The sequence below is a fragment of the Cyprinodon tularosa genome, unplaced genomic scaffold (genome assembly GCF_016077235.1).
Source record: "Cyprinodon tularosa strain WSP-4 unplaced genomic scaffold, ASM1607723v1 ctg611, whole genome shotgun sequence".
In the NCBI taxonomy this organism is placed as follows: domain Eukaryota; kingdom Metazoa; phylum Chordata; class Actinopteri; order Cyprinodontiformes; family Cyprinodontidae; genus Cyprinodon; species Cyprinodon tularosa.
Window position 1 is genome coordinate 159,608 of NW_024039354.1, and position 21,329 is coordinate 180,936.

At 37.9% G+C, this 21,329-nt stretch overlaps 1 protein-coding gene across 1 annotated transcript; it reads left to right on the top strand.

Annotated features, from left to right (window-relative positions):
• The first annotated feature begins 141 nt into the window (after nt 1-141).
• pus7l (pseudouridine synthase 7 like) lies at nt 142-11,947 on the top strand. The gene is made up of 10 exons (XM_038307520.1): nt 142-344; nt 574-1,369; nt 6,747-6,906; nt 7,001-7,220; nt 7,542-7,640; nt 9,073-9,154; nt 9,749-9,914; nt 10,093-10,219; nt 11,083-11,136; nt 11,225-11,947. The coding sequence occupies exons 1-10, from the start codon at nt 324-326 to the stop codon at nt 11,546-11,548; spliced, it is 2,049 nt and encodes a 682-aa protein (XP_038163448.1). The 5' UTR covers nt 142-323; the 3' UTR covers nt 11,549-11,947.
• The last annotated feature ends 9,382 nt before the right edge of the window (nt 11,948-21,329 follow it).

The window sequence follows — 21,329 nt, forward strand, 5'->3', positions numbered from 1 at the left end:
AGAAAAAAAGTCAGAATTCTGAGATTAAAGTCAAAATTCTGACTTTTTTCTCATATTATACTGAAATAAAATTTTAAATGGCAATCATTATTTTATTTTTAAAGAAATACTATCTCTTTAAGAAACGTCACGTGACAGTCACATGACACGGAAGTAGACGTAGATTGTCTTTCGGCGTGGCCGTGTTTACAAGCTGCTGGTTTACACGGTGTGTGCGGCGTTGTTCCGTAAACAAATAATGAAATAATTCTAATAAGGTTACGATCCATTTATGGTTTCATTTGGAAATGATCAGATAAGCAGTAGACGCATTTTTTCGGGGAATGTTCGAGTCACCTGTAAAGGTAGGTCAGATTTCTTTGTTAAGAAATTTATAGATGTTAAATATAGAGCAGTTGATGGTGTGTATCAATAAAGCTTTCTATATAAAGTCATTAAATTATAATCTGTTGAGCAGAATAAAATAATAAATTTTTCATTTATATTATGTTTTGGGATTATATATATATTGTATATTGTAATTAGATTATTATTATAACACTTCTGTTGGGTAAATGCTTTGTTTTTTTTAAGGTGACTATGAAGGGCGATGAGGCTGTAAGGGTTCCTGCATACTTCATATCAAAACATGAAGGCTTTGTTGGAAGCATCAAAACCTTCATGGAGGACTTTGTTGTCACAGAGATCGACATTAATGGACAGAGAGTAAAAACAGCTCAGATCATGCAGACAGCAGGAGGCGCCTCCTCACAGCAAAACCAAATGAAAGCAGAGTCAAAGGAGAACCTTTACTCTTCAGGCTCAAATGATGCTGAAGTTTCATCAGACTGGGGGGCAGGTTCAGACACCCCTCTGCCCTCTTTAGGAAGCTTTGATTTAGATGTTATTTTAGGTCCTTCTGTGAGTGAAGATCTGGAGCAGTTTGTAATGACCCTACGAGAAAAAAGGCCATCTGGTCCAGAACTCTCTCTGGGCTCCTTCTCTGACAAGCACCAGAGAGCCAACGTCCACCGGGCCGTCCGCCACCGCTTTCCCTTCCTCTTGACCGTCACCATCCAGCCAGAGATCAGGGTGAGGGAAGACCCTGACTACAGGGAGCTGGCCAGACTGGTCAGAGAGGAGGAGGCTGAGGACTTCTTCAGGTTCATTGACGCCAAGGTGAGAGGGTCGTCTTACACTTTTGGACCGGATGACAGCAAGGAGCACAGGACTGCGGTTCACCACTTTCTAAATAGAAGGTTTGGGAAGCTGGTGGAGACAAAGAGCTTCAGCAGCCAGGGGAGAACGTCCATCTCAGTTAGGCTGAGAGAGCACGGCAAGCCCAAGAAGAGAACAGCAGAAGAACGCAGAGAAGAAGACATTTATACAGGTTGGCTTTATACCCTCATTTTTAGGGAAATTCTGGTGTTTACAGCAACAAAAAGATTATAGAAAAAAAATGTGACCCTAGAAAAATGTATAAGAATAACATAATAGTGTACTGTAAGGTGTTTTAACAATATAAATACTGTGCACTCTGACAGCTATGGATATGTTTAAGGTAATGGATATTTAAAAATGGCAGCAACATCAGAGATGTGCAAAATGACAGCAGCATGTTATTTAACTGAATAAGGTAGAAACTCCAAAATCAGAATGAATGTAAAAACTTATTCAGGTTGACGGTTATAAAGTCTTACAGCTGCTGGGAGGAAGGATCTGTGATAACACTCCATGGTGCATTTAGGGTGCAGCAGTCAATCAAATTACTGTCAATCAAACGTAGGGATTAGGGGCGTGGTATGGATACAGAGAGAGGAAAACAAACCAGAGGAGCCTAGAGAGGCTGTTTCTCCACAGGTAAGATCAGAAACTGAGGAGGATTTAATTGAAGGCAGAATTTGGTTACATTTTTAAGGATGTATTTTTATGTGTCTAAACTTCAAGTTTTGCTTTAGTAATTTTGAAGAGATCATGTACAAAAGTAGAAATGATGACTCATACTTTTTTTTAGGTTTTAACTTTAACCTGCCTGTCATTTTTAATCAGTTATTACTCAGATGTAGGGATGCAAATTATCGATTAATTCATTAATCATTAGTTGATTATCTTATCGATCGACTTTCGATTAATTGATAAGCGGCGTTTTTCACCTGAATTTCAGGACTTCAATAGGGCCTTAATATAATTGAGGTATTATATTACATTAGCCAACATTATGATACCATAATTATATTGTATTATATTATACATTCCTCAAGTAATTATGCATTAGGAGAAGAAAGCAGACACGTTTTTAAGGTAAAACAAAATCTTTAATTTAAAAAAAACCTGGCTCAGTTCTTGCATTTGAAACAATTCAATTCAATTCAGTTTCTTTATATAGTGCCAAATTCACAACACATGTCATCTCAAGGCACTTTACAGTTCAACCAGATCATACAGTCAAATTGATACAAAGTTTTCTATCTAAGGAAAACCAGTTGATTGCATTGACTCATTGACTCAAATACAATCCCCCACACTAAGCATGCTTGTAGCGACAGTGGAGAGGAAAAACTCCCTTTTAACAGGAAGAAACCTCCAGCAGAACCAGGCTCAGTGTGAGCGGCCATCTGCCGAGGCCGACTGGGGTTCAAGGAGACAGAAGCAGAGATACAAAAAGCAGCTGTAAAAGGCGGCCCCGTCCAGAAACAGACATAAAAAGAGAATAGAAGAAATTAAATAGAGAGCCAAACAGAATATTATTGAGCCTATAGGTTAGAAAGAAACTGCATAGGCTATTAATTGGGTAATCCTCAACAATCCTAAAATGAAACATCCACAACATATTTCTACCTCAATTTGTATAGGGTTACAGCAAAATAGAATGAAACGTTCACAGGGTCACTGAACACAACAACATAGCATGACATTACAGGGCCTCAAACCAGAACAATCAAATAAAGTGGTGATTCAATATTACCCTCTCCTAACTGAAATGTGGCACATCACAACTTGATGTGCCACATAAAACAAAATCTTTAATTTAAAAAAAACCTGGCTCAGTTCTTGCATTTGAAACAATTCAATTCAATTCAGTTTCTTTATATAGTGCCAAATTCACAACACATGTCATCTCAAGGCACTTTACAGTTCAACCAGATCATACAGTCAAATTGATACAAAGTTTTCTATCTAAGGAAAACCAGTTGATTGCATTGACTCATTGACTCAAATACAATCCCCCACACTAAGCATGCTTGTAGCGACAGTGGAGAGGAAAAACTCCCTTTTAACAGGAAGAAACCTCCAGCAGAACCAGGCTCAGTGTGAGCGGCCATCTGCCGAGGCCGACTGGGGTTCAAGGAGACAGAAGCAGAGATACAAAAAGCAGCTGTAAAAGGCGGCCCCGTCCAGAAACAGACATAAAAAGAGAATAGAAGAAATTAAATAGAGAGCCAAACAGAATATTATTGAGCCTATAGGTTAGAAAGAAACTGCATAGGCTATTAATTGGGTAATCCTCAACAATCCTAAAATGAAACATCCACAACATATTTCTACCTCAATTTGTATAGGGTTACAGCAAAATAGAATGAAACGTTCACAGGGTCACTGAACACAACAACATAGCATGACATTACAGGGCCTCAAACCAGAACAATCAAATAAAGTGGTGATTCAATATTACCCTCTCCTAACTGAAATGTGGCACATCACAACTTGACCTAGGCTCTATATATTTTTGTTCAAGAAAATTAGCATGTTAACGTGCTCTGGGGTAAGGCGTGTACGTAGCCTGTTTACAGTGAGCCCAGCTACTGAAAACACACGCTCAGAGGGGACTGATTTGCCTGGCGTACACAAATACCGTTTTGCTAGTGTTGCCAGCGTCGGAAACCTCCTTTCATTCACTTTCCACCAGCACGTGGGGCTCGACTCAAGTGGTGCAGGAGGGTCCTTTAAGTACATATCCACTTCACTCTCCACGTCATCTTTGCGGGCATCGGAATAGGTTTCACCCAGAAGTAAACTCATAGCAGATGTAGGCTTAGCCCCATGTCGCTGAGGCCCTGTATGGACAGTGTTACCGTCGTCTCCAGCGGTGGCGGCACCTGCAGTGATGCTGTCGCGTTCAGCTGTAGCCATTTGAAGCAGCGTGGAATGAGCTGACTTCCTGGTAGCTGGAGGAAGAAATCCCAGGTGTTTGTGACGAGGGTCAAGCATTGTTGCGATCATAGGGTGGATGTGTTGAGGTCATCAGACTGAATCTGTTGAAAATAGAAAGAATAGGCATAGGCCTACAATTACACATATGAAAACGATACAATTGAATGACAATTACGACCTATTTGCATCATTATTTATTTTATTCATCATTATTATTAGTCTATTGGATAGACCCTATAGGTAGTTTTAATAATTAATGGATGCATACCTTCATGCGCTCGCCCAGCGAATCTCGCACTTTTTCCTTGAAGTCTGCGACTTTGGGGCTGTCCTCATCTGAAGCGCTGAGGTGAGTGTTGATTAGACTGAACGTGATGGGGTACGTGTTTGAGATTGACACCTCCGACTCCGCAGACATCACCGTAGTTGCACACTTCAATGTTCCCAACACGGGTGCCATATCTTCCATTAGCTGCCAGTAGTCGTCTCTCAACTCCAGCGTCCTCGCATCTGCCAGTTTTGTCACGGATCGGTCTGATAGCACGGCTGACACAGCCCATCGCTGTTCAACCAGGCGCTCAAACATGTCGCAGACTGAATTCCACCTGGTTTTACAGGATTGAATGAGGCGATGCGGAGGAAGCGATATTTGGTGTTGCTTTTCTTCCAGGGCTTTGGTTGCGATTGTGCTGTGGTGGAAATGTTTGACCAACCTTCCCGCTGCCGCGATTGCTCTGTCTACCCCAGCAGAAGCAAAACCATCATTGACAGCGAGATTCAGGGTGTGCGCGAAACACGCTACTGATTTCCAGCTGACTCGTGTAGGATTGTTCGCTTGGACAATATTCCTAGCATTGTCGTGGACACATGCTGTAACGCGGCCGGAAAGTCCCCAAGTCTCCACTATATAATTCAGCTTCTCAGCCAAGTTGTCGGCGGTGTGTCTGTCAGAAATGCTTGTCGTAATCAGGATTGCAGATTTTAACAGCCAGTTTTCGTCGGTGTAGTGGCAGGTAACTGTGATGTAACTTTCTGTTGTGAGAGCCGTCCAACAGTCTGTTGTTAATGCTACAGCTGTAACAGCAGCGAGCTTTGTTTTTAGCTCACCTTTCTTTTTTTCGAACCGAGCTTCGAGGCGAGAAGTTATTGATGTTCTCGAAGGGATGTTGTAACCTGGCTCTATGAACCCAATGAGATCCTGAAATCCTGCACCGTCAACTGTGTTGATTGGCATCAAATCCCTCTCGATCATGCAGCAAATCTTCTCTGTAATGCCCTCCGCCCTTCTCTCATCACACGCTCGCCTTCCAATGGTAGCTGTGATTTTAGGTTGACCAGGTGAACTGGTGGTGCCATGCAAGACAGCAGCATGCACGGTGTTCAAATGATAACTGAGTGAGCTAGTGGAACTGTTGTATTTCGACACCGCATTTCAAAGAGAACATTTGACTTGTTTGCCTGAATTAACAATATTGAAGTGGTCCCACACCGCACTTCTTTTCGCCCGCTTCATTTGGTTTTCAACCCTGGTCTCTCTCGCGACACGAGGCGTGTTCTCGTTCTCACGCTGTGTTAAAGTTACAGTAAAGCGCTAGCACCCTCTAGCGGTTAATCGTGATTAATACATTTTGATCGAGCAACCTCTTGATCGACAATTAATCTAAAGTCGATTAACCGTTTGCATCCCTACTCAGATGTAAACTTTATTGTTAGGAAACCACAGGGTTTAGATTTATCCTTTTTTTTACCCTTTTAAACTTTCGGTTTTCAATATTTTGTAGCAATAGTGGTATTTTATAGTACCATAATCTGAGGAAAGTGGAAGAGAGAAGTGGTTTGCATCCAAACCATCAAACCCTGGAAGGCTGTATAAAGGGTTAGTAGCCTCTTTAGCTGGTTCCTCTGCTCTACTGCTGTGCCTGAGAACCATCAGAAAGCATGTTTGAACATAAGGGGGAGATCATTTCCATTTTAGAGCATCCAACCTTGTAATAATATTTAGGGCTGCAATTAATGATTATTTTTGCAAATTGATTATTCTGTTGATAAATCGATTAATAATCCGATAACCAAAGGTTCATTAAAGAAGAGATTTTACTAATTTACACCAGATGAAACTAAAAAAGTTTCCACTTGAGGGGTTCTGAATTGAACATATTGACAGACAAAAACTTTTTTACTTTTAAATGCAAAATGTTTACATATTTTTCTTTTACAATTTTGATATGATTACTGCTATAAGTGGCTCTTTTAGCTAAAGGCATGTTTTACAGTCTCCATAACTCATTTAATGATTTATTGATGATTATTTCAATAAATCGATAAATCAGATTAATTGTTTCAGCCCTGATAATATTACCCACCTAACCAAAATGTCACCTTCTGATGAATACAAATTCTATCAAAAATAAAGAAACGTCTTTTCGGGAAATGCTGGAACATCCCTGTCAGCTTAAAACAGAAGGAAGACGTCAATGCTCAAATCAACAGCTTTCAAGATTAACTGAACTTTCTACTTACTGATATGTGCAAACCAAATTTTGTTTTTTTGTTTTTTTGTATTTGATTTATTCAGTTGAAATGTCCTACTCATGTGATTTGTTTGTGTTTCCCAGCATTCACGCTGTGTAAAGAGAATCTGGAGACTTTGGAAGCCATCAGCTACATGGCAGCTGCTCTCGGGGTCCTGCCGTCAGATTTTACTTACGCTGGCATCAAAGATAAGAGAGCCATCACCTACCAGTCCATGGTGGTCAAGAAGGTCTCGTCTCAGCGGTAATCCACCCTCTTCTTTATAAATCTGGTCAATTTGTGGATTAAGGCTGTCTGCTTCTCATGTAATGTTTGTTTACATCTTTTTTTTTGTCAGGTTGAAAGAGAAAGCAGGAGAATTTGAGAAGAGAGGGATGCGTCTGTCTCAGATCCGCTCCGTCGGCGAGCCTCTAAAGCTGGGGCGACTGCGGGGGAATCACTTTGACCTTGTGGTCCGGAACCTTAGACCACACGGAGCTTTAGACGGACACTTGGCCGACGCTGATGTTCACGCTCGGCTGGCAGCTCTCATAAAGGAAGCAGTGGAGAACGTAAAGGTCCTTTGAGTTCAATCTTATCTCTATTTCAACATGTTTGGTTTCTAGCGTATTTAGTTTTGTATTTACTGCACTACAACCATAGTGTTAAGCAGTTATAAATGAGCTAGATTCCATCTATTAGTATAGTTAGAAATATGCTGCATTTATCCTATAATTAGCTATCTTTTTTTATTAAGGTATTTTCTACCCTCGTTTGAGGCTATGTGTTCAAACAAAATACATTTTATGGCACTAGAAACACTTTTTAATATAGAGTAGAGTAGCTTGCTTCTTGTCACTGCAGAAGCTACCATTTAGCATCATTGTGTGTCTTTTTAGAGGAGAGGTTTTGTCAACTACTACGGGCCGCAGAGGTTTGGAAGTGGACAGAGTGTTCTGTCCGATCAAGTAGGATTGGCTCTGCTCAAAGAGGACATGGTAAGAAATCCACAGCCTTCTCTTTGTATAATCTATGTTTGTGGGATATTGGTCTTTAGTTGCAATTTTTATAATCACCATCTTCAGTTATTTATTGAAAGTTTCTTTTTAGATTTTATTTTTTATTTTTTTATTGACCTTTTAACTTTCCATTTCTTTATTTTATAAACCTTATTACATAAATACGTTTTATGAATAATATTTTATTCCTTTTTTTATATGATCCTTTCGAATGAATTAATAGGAATTTATTTCAGCCAGACAATCTGAAAAACAACAATAAATTAATCAGCCAAATACACAAAAAGACTAGTTAACAACAAGCAAACCAAACACCAATTTCTAAACAAAATAAATTCACCTGAATATAAATATTTAAAAAAACCTGCACCAAATAAAGCTGTCAGTATATACAGCCAGAGAAGTGACATCAATTAATGTGAATTCTTTGAAAAGTGGTTTATACCCCTTTACCCTCTAATTGCACTTAAATTGACTTAAAGAAGAGTAATCCACATGTTTTATATATATATATACATATATATGTGTGTGTGTGTGTTGGAGCTATTTATCCTTTATATCTTCATCCATTTGAATTGTGTTAATTGTTTCCTAAATTAATATTTTTGTATTATTTACAGAGTTTATTTACAGGTTAATAATTGTTGATTCTATTAATCTTTGCCTTATTATTTTATTTATTTATTTATTGTTCTGAGGTAAGACAGGAAGTGATGTGGATCAGTCTGCTTTCCATAAGTGTAGGAGCCTGAAAGGACCAACAGGCATTTTTGGCCTATGGTTTTTACCAGAGCAAGAGAGGCAGCAGAAAGGACAAAAGCAAAGTTTGAACTTGGTAATTGTTGGCTGAAATAGGAAAATAAACCATCCAGAACCATCATCAAGTTTGGAAAATGAACCTTCTTTCTTATTGACTTTAGACAGATTTTGTCTAAAGTGTAAAATAAAAAAGAAATTTCGTTTGGAAACAGCTCACTGGACAATTTCATCTTGAAAAATAGTAAAAATGACTGTAAATGTATAGTTCTAGCCTTTTTTAATTATATATATATAAAGATAAAATATAATAATAAAATACAATAACCCATTTTAGAAAACATTCAGCAGTCTAATGGCAGTGGGGAAGAAACCGTTGTGGAATCTGCAGGTCCTGCATCGGATGCTTCAATTTATATATTTATTTTATATTTATATCTTTCTTTTTTAAGATTTTTTAAAAAGGGGGGGGATGCCATCCCCCCTCAACTTGAGCACTGTACATTTATATGCATCTATATTTAATGCCTGATTTCAAAGCCACTTAGAGACAAATGTTAAACATGACTTTGATTTAAATTCAAATTTTGTAAAGAGCTCCTGGCATAGGATTTTAAGACATTTGTCTATCTCTATTTATTTTTGTTTTTTTCAGGTCAGCGCCGTACGTCTGTTCTTTTCTCACGAGGAAAATGAGGAACCTCAGAGCGTTGCAAAGAGACATTTCCTCCAAACAAGTAAAAGTTTTGATTTTAAATACCTCTGACAGGGATTAGAGTTAAAGCTGCTGTAGTAATTCATAATTCCTTTGGACCAGAGAGTTTCTAATTGTTTAATTTTCAGTCCTCTCTCATTAATACAGTATGTAATAATACCTAAAAAAATATATATATATATTTTTTTCACCTATGTATGTACAAGGTGCCTCCCATAAGCCTCTAACCCTAATGTGTTTCATATTGTTCACTTGTTCAGATTACGACAACATATTTTTGACATAGTGATAATAAATCTGAAGCAGAAGAAAAATTTTACATGATTGATATATATATTTTTATGACAGCTGTTATGAAGGTTTTTTTTTCCAAAAGAATGATGATTTGAATTTAAATATATGATGCCAGGCTATGATCTTGCCCAGTAGTCTCCTTCATTACAGCCTCAGTAATTATTTCGTCTCCTTTAAACGAGTTATTTGTGCAAGAATCTCTATTTCCTGCTACAAATATTACAGAATGTCTAGCATTGCTTTATTGCATGAAATGCTGTAATATGTGTTAGCTGAATATTTTAGGAAGCCTTTTCTCATAATTTTGCTCATTTTGCAACAGATAATGCAAAGGAGTCTTTGGCGCTGATGCCTCTGTCCAAGCCCAGGGAGCGGCTGATGCTCCGCGCTCTGAATCGCTACGGTAACGGCCCGGATGGTTGCGTCCAAGCGTGGCTAAGTCTGCCCCACAGCATGAGGATTTTCTACCCTCATGCCTATTGCAGCAGGTCAGCTAAACCACTACATACACTTGTGAAAGAAAGTCAGATTTTCCTCCGTTTTTTCTTCTCTGATGGTATTCTGATAAATCACAATGTGTTATTTATAATCTTATAAGTTAGATATATCCAGTTAAAGTTCCAAATAGGTGAATCCGTCCTGCAATTATGTCTTTATGGTCATCAGGGTGTGGAACGAAGCAGCGGCATACAGGCTCTCCACTATGGGCCTTGGTGTCAGAGAAGGCGACCTGGTTTGGACACAGAGAGAGGAAAACAAAGCAGAGGAGCCTGGAGAGGCGGCTTCTCCACAGGTAAGATCTGAAACGGAGGAGAAACATTCATTTAAACTGAGAGCATGTTTTTGTTTAGACTAAATGCTATTTTAACTTTACCAGAAATTATTTTACCCAAACACAGGCAATATTTGGAATTCAAAATTCTGAAAACTTCCTTCCAAATTGTACTTTTATGAATGAAATATTCTCAGATAGTTGAATCATTTAGAGACTTTCTCGAATTTCTCGTTTCGTCTTAATTTAGTTTTGTTCATTCACAAAAAGTAGAAGGTATGACTTATACTTTTTAGGTTTGAACTTTAAACTGCCAAGTAGTTTTTTTATGCACTGTAATTTTTAACCTGTTTTTAACCTAGATTTAAACTTTATTTTTAGGAAACATTGTTTCCTTCCACCCTTTTGCAGATGACTCCCAGGTTTATCTCCCTCTTGAAACAGCCCAGAGCCTCTTATTAGATTAATTGTTCAAATGTTGATGATATAAAGGCTCGGATGGCTTCAAACCTTTTTATTCGATTGAGCGAAAAGGAGAAGGGATGATTTTTGTCGGCACATTCGACATCTTCAACATAGATCTTTGTTCTCTGGGGCATTTTAGGTCAGTTATAACAAATCTAGGATTTAAGATGAAAGCCGATCGTATGTACCGCATTGATTGCCTTTATTTTTTAGGATTTGTTTTAGTTCTTATGTGTTTTTTAATTTCTTAACAGTTTTTATTTTCACTTGTATGTATAGCCCTTTGATGACTTTTGTTATTATGAAGTGCTTTATGAAGAAAAGTGGTTTGGTAGATTTCAATTTTGATTTATGGTTGTAACTTAAACGATAAAAAGGGCTCAGTGAAGTAGTTTTTTTTATTACTTTTACCTTTTCAGGTCCATGTGGTGACACATGAGGAGGAGCAAGCAGGAGTATATTCACTAGAACAAGTATGGCGTTCTCTTATACTGCTGGTCATATGCTATATTAAGCTTCTTTTTATTTTGTTGAAACAATAATATTTTGTCATCCTCTCAGGTGTTATTACCAATGCCAGGAAACTCTGTTAAATATCCAGAAAACGCTATGAGAACCTGGTACCAGGAGAGACTGGCAGGAGACGGGTTGGCAGAATGCCGCTTCAGAGTGAGCAGCCTTAAACTGAACCTTCCTGGCTGCTACCGCCCCCTGCTGGCCATCCCACACAACCTAAGCTACCAGCTACAGAGAGCAGCCTGCAGCCGTGGCGCAACAAATCAAGAATCAGCCATGGAGTCTCTAATACTCAGCTTGAACTTTGACCTGGACTCCTCTTGCTATGCTACTATTTGCCTCCGAGAGATCATGAAGTGTGAGGCTTGAAATCAAAAGTTAAAGCTGTTCTATTTCTTTTTTTTTTTTAACTGTTTCGTTCGGTGTTGTATTAAAAAGCATGATAATGAGTTGAGGTTGACAAACATGAACTTTAAATGTTAAAATGTTGACGGTTATCCTTTGTGCTGTTATTAAAAAAAAAACAATCTTTCACATATGACTTCTAACATTGTATACATTTTTTTGTAAAATTTTTAGTTATTTCTAATGTTAAGGTAAGTGGAGTAATGGAGAATTAATGGAGATTTCTAACAGTGTTTAATGGCTATAATCAAATATATAAGTCCTTTATTAACTGTATTATCTATGTAAAACAATGTAGTGAAAACTCCAGCATTTTTTTATTGTTTTATTTTAAAAATGTAAGAATAAACAGACAATTTATTTTAAAAAATAGATTAAAGTTTGGCTTAAGTATTATTTTACTTGCACATTGGAACAATTGAACATACACTTTTAGTGACCTTTATTTTTATTTGTGGAAGTAGGTAGAAAGGAAATTGGACATAGAATAGGAAGATATGCAGCAACGTAACCTTGATGCTGCATTGAGGACTAAGGTCTCCCTTGCACCCAAACACATTTTGACAGCTAAAAAGAAGGTGTAGCTTTACAGAAATGTAGTTTATGTCTGTATTCATATAGATCCTGAGGCTGTAATGATAAGAAATCTGATTGTTTATATTACTGCCAGCCTTTTTTTACTCTGATTCCCCTTAATAAATCAAACGCCATTATTTTCATAAACCACTAGCCTCTGATTGGCGATTATAAACAGTCCAATTGTGTTTAATGTAAAATCAGTATAAATGCAGCTGTCCTGTAAAGGCTTCAGGGGGTTTCTTTGAAAACATCAATAAGCAAACAACGTCAAGACCAAGGAGCACAGCAGACAGGTCATGGAGAGCCAAAGATTAATTTGTATTTTATTTTTATTTTTTACCAATTTTGCTCTTTTTTTTTTTTCTTTTAAAAAGCAGATTTTTTTTTGTCTAATATTGTCCTACCCACAAAATGAATTTCATCTAGTATCCTTATGTAAACACATTCAGCAGGTCTGTGTTGGAATTTTTCTCTATCCGTATCCAAATCACATGAATTCTGTCTTAAGTGCAAAAACTAATTAACACCAATAAAATACAAAGCAATGTATGCAGATGGCATTCTATGTTTAATGTCATACATTTTCCCTTATAAATCAGCAAAACAGCTTGTCTTAAATTGTAGTGTATTGGTTGTAGAACTTTTTTTTTGACTCATGTATTGTCCGCTAATATCCTCTAGATGGCAGCAAACACATGGATTTTCATTATTTTGTGTAGCTTTTGTCTTGCAAAGATATTTCAGCTCTTCACAAGGGATAAGCATAGCTACTAAAGTGTTTATCACTTTACTTTTGGCAATGCATATGACATAAAACGCGTGAATGAGGTCAATTAATAGACAAAGCCTTACACCAGTGTCATGGCCCTGCAGAGGAGGGACTGAATACATTTTTTAGAGAGAGCAAATCAGTGGAAGTAGCAGAAAAGAGGTCCTAGATAATAAGTTAGACTACCAACACCTTTAAAAAGACATTTTTAACCTCTGCATTTATATATATATATATATATATATATATATATATATATATATATATATATATATATATAAATATATAATAACACTATACTTTATGAAAAGCAAGTTGGATAGAGGGTGTTTCAGTTTGAGCTTGGTTCTGACATGCAGCTTGTCATCAGACTAAAGCGCTGCTTGATTGAGTACCTGCCTCTAAGCTAAACTTTCTGACAGTGAGACACATTAGTAATAATTAGTTTCTTCTCATGTGCCCTTTTGATTTGAAATACAAAAAAACTAATAAAAAGCTGAAAAAAATACTTTTTCAGATATCATGTCTCTAGAATAAATCAGTATCAGATAAGAATCAAATAAGTTAGAAAAATATTCCACTTCAACTTTTACAACCAGATTTAGAGCATAAGAAAAAAAAAAGCAACAAGAGTCATGAGGGGACAGCCAGAACATGTGGAAGACAGAGCTCTGGCCAGGTGAGATAGAAGAGAGATACATGTTACATGGAGATTATTCTTAACAAACCATAGGCACCATGAAACACGGATGTGTCACGTAATGCTGCAGGGATGTTTTCCTAGATTTATTTTTTCTTTCCTGTTATTTTAAATCACAAGTGAACATGAAGCGAACTTACTATCCTTAGCAGATGGGTAAAATGCAGAGGGAAAGTTTGTTGTAATTTATAATTGCAATAATTTTAAATGTGATTCTTTTTCTTCAGCATGGATAGGGGGACTTGCCAGAGTTTATGAGATGTTAAATGGAGCTTAAACCACAGAAAACCTATTTCAGGCTGCACAAGACTTGTGACAAGAGGTTTAGGTTCATCCTCATGAAAAATTTATAATTGTAACTACAGGAAAACGTGACTCAATTCATTTCAATTTATTTATATAGTGCCAATTCACAACACATATCATCTCAATGCACTTTACAGAGAAAACTGACCCAGATCATACAGTCAGATTGGTTCAAAGTTTTCTATCCAAGGAAAACCAGCTGATTGCATCGACACATTGGCTTAAAAAGGAATTCCTCACACCAAGCATGCTTGTAGAGACAGTGGAGAGGAAAAAGCCTCCAGCAGAACCAGGCTCAGTGTGAGCGGCCATCGGCCGAGGCCGACTGGGGTTCAAGGAGACAGAAGCAGAGATACAAAAGACAACTGTCAACCAGCTCCACAGGCAGCCCGGCCCAGGAAAGACAGCCAGGCAGACGAGCTCCAAGCCAGCTCCCATGTCAGAGGATGAAAGAGAGCATGTGCAGTCAGTGAAACAGGACTATACTGAAAAACAGGCCAATCTCCAAAACCCATAAACAAAGGTGTTGATGGCAGCAGCACAACCGCTATTTCCCTACAGGATGGTGTCACAGTGAAACAAGAACACACGGGATGAAGCTACTCTGTTGAGAAAAGGCAGAAAGAGCATAACAGATTGAACTAAGAAATACAGCAGAATTTTCCTAAAATATCAGAGCCACATTTGTTTTCTGATTCTGTATCGTACATTTCCTTTTACCTCAATATAATGTGCAACTTTGTTTTTCTATTTTTGACTTTTCATCTTTACAGAGACAGCTCAATGAAACGTTGTCATAACACATTCACAAGTGTGGCCATTACATGACATTTGAAAGGTTAGAAGGGTATTTATTTGCTTAGAAGGATCTGTAAAAGTCTGATTCCCGTTTCCCTTAAAAAAAATGCGAAATCCAAATTTCACATTCCAGGCCAAACTGAATGGAGGATATTTTTGTCACCCTTAATTTATACACACAGACAGGGAGTGATTTTTTTTCCGCTTTCGCTTTCGCCTCTGGCGAAGATCTTTCATCCAGCCAGTGGTGGAAAAATATTGACCCAGTGAAAGTGAAAGCAAAGCAAATGGATGTAAGAAATTGTAAAAGAACTTTACTCTGTTGGATTTGCATTTGCAGACATCATCAAAGCAACTAGCTAAGGTTAATATTATATTAATTATTTTTTAAAGCACAAAATCTGATCTGAATTGATGCAAAATTTAAAATGTGTGCAATAATGCAATTATTGGGTCTTACAAATAAGGGTTGAGATTTTAAAACATGTGCCCACTTCCATATAAGTCTGTCTCTCATCTGCATTTCTAATGAATAAATTCTGCATATAAATGTGTTCGTCTTGACTGTGGGATTTATTTGTTTACATTAATTAAACATAAACTCAAAATAATTTAAGAGACACAATATATAGTTATATTATTCTTGTAAACCTGTACAAAAGCACCAGTTTCATCTTACATTTATTGTTGTTTGCCTGTTACAAAAAGGTTAAAGTACGAATGAACAATAATGGTAAATCCCCAAAACAATCTGCAGGCCTTCATCTTGTCTGAGTTGCCTCAGCTGATCATCAGCCCGTACCTGCTGTTCTTACCTGTGCAGAAACTTTTACTCACGTTTCACCTCTGTGTTTTGAGCTTGTCTCTGCCTGCTGAAAGTAAAGTGTGAGTGTGTGTTTGTTGTTGCTTCCAGGTCCTGTCACCCGTGTCGGAGCAGGAGCCAAAGCGCAGTACTGTCCAGACATGACAGAATGTGTAAACAAAGTGGCTGTGAACGACCAAAACTGATTTTAGGCGGCATCAGAAAAAGATCCCTGCAGATCTTTAGCGTAATACTTCATTTTTCACCTGTCATCTAAAGAAAAAGAAGTGAAGGGATTTGGGATGTCAGGTATTACAGCATAGATTTCATGCATCTGTTCAACCCATTTACTTAAATGACAAACTGAGTTTAAAAATTGGACATACATATAATCTTGTATTGGAATTTCGGCCTCCTGATTGCCAGGAAAAGACCAAATGGGAGCAGAGTTTTTATTAAAACCAGACCTTGGAAAATTTTCGAAATGATTTTGATATTATCCAGGCCTAAGTAGCTGATTCCAAAAAATAAACACATCTTGCCAAATTGTCAGACATGTTTCATTGGTTTATAAAGTATTAAGGAAAATGAACCTTTCAAAAATCAATTTGTCCCATATTCAAAAATTTGAAACTGAACACGGGCGTAGAGACAAATTATAATGCTCCATTCACACTATTGTTTATCTACCTATGGTGCTGTATTTTGTTACTTGGCTTAAAATTAGTGTAAAGGACCCGTTTTTTTCATTATCAAGTCCTGCTTCATCTGCTGTAATCAGTTTGCATGCTTATTGTAGGCTATAACATTTTGGGGATGCAACTGAGTGTTTTTAAAGCCTTCGAAAGTCAACTATATGGATAAACATTAAAAGAAACATTGCATTTGGTTTTATAGACTATTACTGTATCTGGTGTCATTTTCCAACAATGTGAGACCTTCCCACCCCTGTCATGATGACATCCTACATACATAGCATGTCATAACAAGTTATTTAGTTTGAACAAAAACACGTGTGCTTGAAACTGTAGTGCACACTATTACAGATTTATATTTAGCTAAGTGGACAGTATTGTTACATTTAAGCAAGGGTTGATGGATTTGCTTCTTTGGACTCCTCATCGAGTCTTTTTGTTTGTAGAAATCAAGACAGTTTTAAAAATTCATCTCAGGCCGACGTTCATCAAGCTCTACAGGTCACATAGAAAAATAAGCTTGCATATTTTTTAGAGTGCTCCCAGTAGCAAAGTTCAGACACTTCTGGTAATAAAGGCTATATTTAGGCAGGCTGGACAAAGGTTAAGACTTTTCAAAGCCAAAAACACATTTCGGTGACCTAGATATTATCTATAGCTTTATAAAAAAAAAAAACAGCTCCTCTCCCTCTGCTGATTTGCAACTAAAAGAGCCACCTCATTTCCACTTTGAGCAGAAGTAATCTTGCAATGCCTTACATGATACTTCACTCTGAAGACTGAAAGATTGCCTCACCATTTAGGACAAAGGTTCCTTCCCCGCCATGTCCGGCACTGCAAGCATTCAGCACGGTGAGGTGAGGGAATCTTAATAAATGCAGAAAGATTGTCTGCATGATGCCCTGCAGGTTATTGTTGTAAACTTTCAATATTTCTGTTCCACATGCAACTGCCACAGGGCAGAGGTTATGTAAAAAAAAAAAAAAAATTTGAAATTTTGTAGGTTTTGCTGCCTCTTCATAAGAATGGAAACCTCTATCTTATCAAGAGGCTTGTTTGATACCTAGTGCCTGGTTTTGTGTTGACAGCACCCAATATAGGGCATTTTCTCATTTTGTTGGTTGATTCTTTTTTTTATTATAAACTTTTGCCAAATTATGCCTGGTTTCTCCAGTTTTGCACACTAAGTATGTGAATTAATGTCTTCTCTATGTTCTATTTTTACATTAAGTATCTTTATATTGATGCATTTTGGATCAACAGCAGATTTTGATATTAATGTTTAAAGAAAGCATGGATAAAATTTTAAATAAATACAGCCAGATCCCATCTCGCTGACGATTCAAGTATTCTGCATGCTGAGGTATGTTTAGTAGAAAAAGAGTCTGGATGGTAATTGGTGGAATAATGTTGTTATTTGGGTTAATGCTGCAACATTTGGCGAAATACAAAAATATATCAAATATTAAACGTATAGTGGAGGATTTTCAAGAATCTCTGAAAAGACCCACCCTCTCCACTTAAAAAAAAAAGTGCACATGCACAACCCTGTACCTTCTCCTGAGAGGGAACACCTGTTTAGACGTGCAAGAGCGTGCACGAGCCCTTTCTCCTCATGCACGCTCTTTTTAAAAGTAGCTGTTTGCATCGCTCATACATGGTTACTTTCCAAAAGAAGATTGGCAATTTTTCCACTATGTCAGACTCACCACTGGTAAGTGAAATTGAAAACGAGCACGTAGGACGGCCTTACATAAACATATCACCAGAATGATTTACAATTAGGAGGACCACTTATTTTGATGAACCACGCAGAAAAAGAACATCCTCTACTATACCTTTAATAAATATCTTCCAAGGTAGTGGTGCATATATGTGCTATGTAATACATTTAATTGCTCAAGCAGGTGAATTTCTTTTTAAGATTTGTGCTATCCTGCTTTTGCTAGAGATTTTATTATTTAAGCCAAGGTAACATTTGTGTAGAAAGGTGAAATCACCTTTCCATTTACTTAAAACTTCATATTTGTTCGCCTACATAAAAAGATAAAGATAGAATATTGTTTGATAGATGTATAAGCAAGTCTTTAATCTTTAGATTTTTTCATTTTTGATCTGTGTAAAACCATTTGACCTCTATTCTGGCCCAGAAGTTACCCGATCATCGCTTTAGTGCACTCTAGTCAGTGTCCCACATACTGCCTGTGGAAAATACACTGACATAATAACTGCAGCTGTGCTATTGACAAGTGGAAACAGGAAGAAAAAAAAAGATCTGAATGAAAAAAAATTGATTAATGCTTTCATTATTGCTGCAGTGTGTTGGCAGCATGGATACTGTGCGTCCACTAAAAATCATTGACCAGAACGTGCAACTAAAGCGCACAAGGACATGAAAATAAATTACATTTCACATAGTTAATTTCCTACCTGCAAGTACATTCAAATATCACTTATTGCACACTGGGAATTCATCCAGTTTGAAAAATGAATGTTGTAACCATTAGCCACATTCCTTTTCTGGATATGGATCTAATCAGGTTCTGAATCCCTGATTAAAACCAACAAGTTTTCTTTTTCAAATAAAATCTGTCAAGAAAAAGTAGTGAAACATCTGGAGTTTGGGGAGGGTATTCTATAGGGCCAGCTAGGCATCATTTACAGTCAGTGGAAAATGCCAATTTCCTGCCCTGTTTGTGACCCATGATGTTACCTACCCAAACGCCACTACCAATCCACCCAAATAGGCATGTGGTTAACTGTTTGTCCGTGCGCTAATATACCATTAATTTTTCTCACAATGTTCAATCTTACAGAAAAAAAAAAAAAAAAAACGTTAGACCTCTGCTTTGTGAAAGTGAGCAGTCTTTTGCCAAAGTAAAACAATCTGTTGACTGGCTGCAAAAGAGCTTGCTCATTATTTTTAATGTCGTCTCTCGGCTGTTCGAGAGAAAAAGGCACATTACCTGTTTTCTATCCAAATCCAAGAATAAAACACTGTTGAGCTGATACAATGTCTTCTTTGAAAACACAAAAAGCATAATTGCATTTTTTTGTATTTAGGGTTTGCTTTTTATATCAGTTCATTCTGCAAGTCCTTTCCACACCTACTAAAGTCATAAACACGTTAAAATGTTCATAATAATTTTAGCTGAAAGCAGTTTTGAAGGTATAAGATTAAGGAAGTAGAAATAAATGCATAAGTACGTGGAAATTATTCTGAAATATTACAAACATATTTCTTTAATTCTTTGATCTATTAGATCATCAAGAAAATTTTCACATCAAAATGAAAACCGTGCAAAAATTCTGTTTTCATATAACGATTTCCTTTATAATAGATAACAAAATATCAAAAAGCAAACTGGCAAATGTGGAAAAATAAAATACCCACATTGTTTTTGTCAATTATCTCACACTCACCTTTGCATTAAATGTATAAATATAGGGGGAGTGTTGGCCTAGTGGTTAGAGCAGTGCGCTTGTGCTCTGAGAAGGTCACAAGTAGCCGGTTCGATCCCTACAGCCTCTACTCTGGGTTCCTGAGTAAGACCCTTACACCCACACAGCTCCCCAGGTGCCGCACAATGGCAGCCCACTGCTCCCCAAGGGGATAGGTTAAAAGCAGAAAGTGAATTTCCCCATTGTGGGACAATAAACAGATTAACCTTTTTGGGTAAAAATTTTAATATGGCTCTGCATTTCCTTACATCTTCATGTTAGATTTTTTTAGTTCTATATCAAAACCTTCTCAGGGCCGCCTAAAGGGCAGATTATACTACTGCAACCGCACACATCAAATGTCGGTTGGGTCTGGTTACGAACCAGTTTTGCTCGTATGATTCTGCACAGTCGCACAGCAGTTTCCCACCAAAGCACAGTTTGAGAACTTGTGAGAACTTTGGTGGATGGTCATGAGAATTTTGGCTGCTCCGGCAGGAGTGTTCATTTTCCAAAACAACAATGGTGCGTCTGCAAGATATCACGGTCAAGGAGATGGATCTAGAGTTGCTAGACATCCAAGAGGAACAGGTTCTGTTAATGGAGTTGGCAAAAAGACAGATTAACCTTTCGTCGTAGTTGTCCATTGTAGTTGTTCCTCGGTTTTAAAAAAAGGTGCACCCCGGCACCGAATCGAGAAGGACGATAACGCAGACAGTCGTAAAAGGCATGCCAAGGCCCAATCACGGCTGCTTTTTGACTGCGCACTTCCACTTGAGGTCTGCGCAGGTTTGCGACCGTCCGATAAGTACTCAGGATTTTTTTTGAGGTGTGCGATGACGGTTGCAGAATCTCTGTGCGAGGGGCGTGGTCGCGCACAGAGACAGATTTGAAGGTTGCAGAGGCTATGCGTCAGAAGCATAAATTGGCCTTTAGTGATTGAACGGCGTCCATTGCAGTAGAATTTTCTGATTCGTTTAAACATCATCTGCTAATAAACACCTATATTTTAGGCAGGGGTCACTATAGCATCGCATTTAGGTATTAACAGAACTCAGACATACACCTGCCTAGCGAGTGTTCCGTTCTCTGGCAGCTCTGGCTTAGAGTCTCAGTAAGTCAGTGCCTTGAACCAATCAGCGGGAGCTGGGCTCCAGAATGCCTCCCTGAACCTCCTGTGATAAGGGATTGAAATCGCATTGTGATATTGGAACAAACATCCGATGTCACTGTGATGAAGCAAAATGAACATCCATAGTACTGGATTATTATCCAATGTCATAATTTGAAACAGAATGAACATCTGAGGTTATCAGAACTTTATGCATGATATACATTTTGTTACCGTTTTAATGCACTGGTGAAGAAAAACATCAGCAAGACTGGAGGCTTAAGCTTTTCGGCTGTGGCCTTCTTCATGGTCATTTACAAGTCACCACAAAGTTTGCATTGAAAAGGTCTCAGCCTGTCATCTTCTACTTTATTCTGGACCGGGTGACGGGGCGGGCAGCATTCTCAGCAGAAATCTCCATCAGCTCTACTTGGGAAGCCCAAGGCACTCCCAGGCCAGCTAAGAGACATAGTCCATCCAGCGTGCCCTGAGTTGTCCCCTGGTCCTCCTCCCCCGTTGAATGTGCCTGGAACATCTCCAGAGA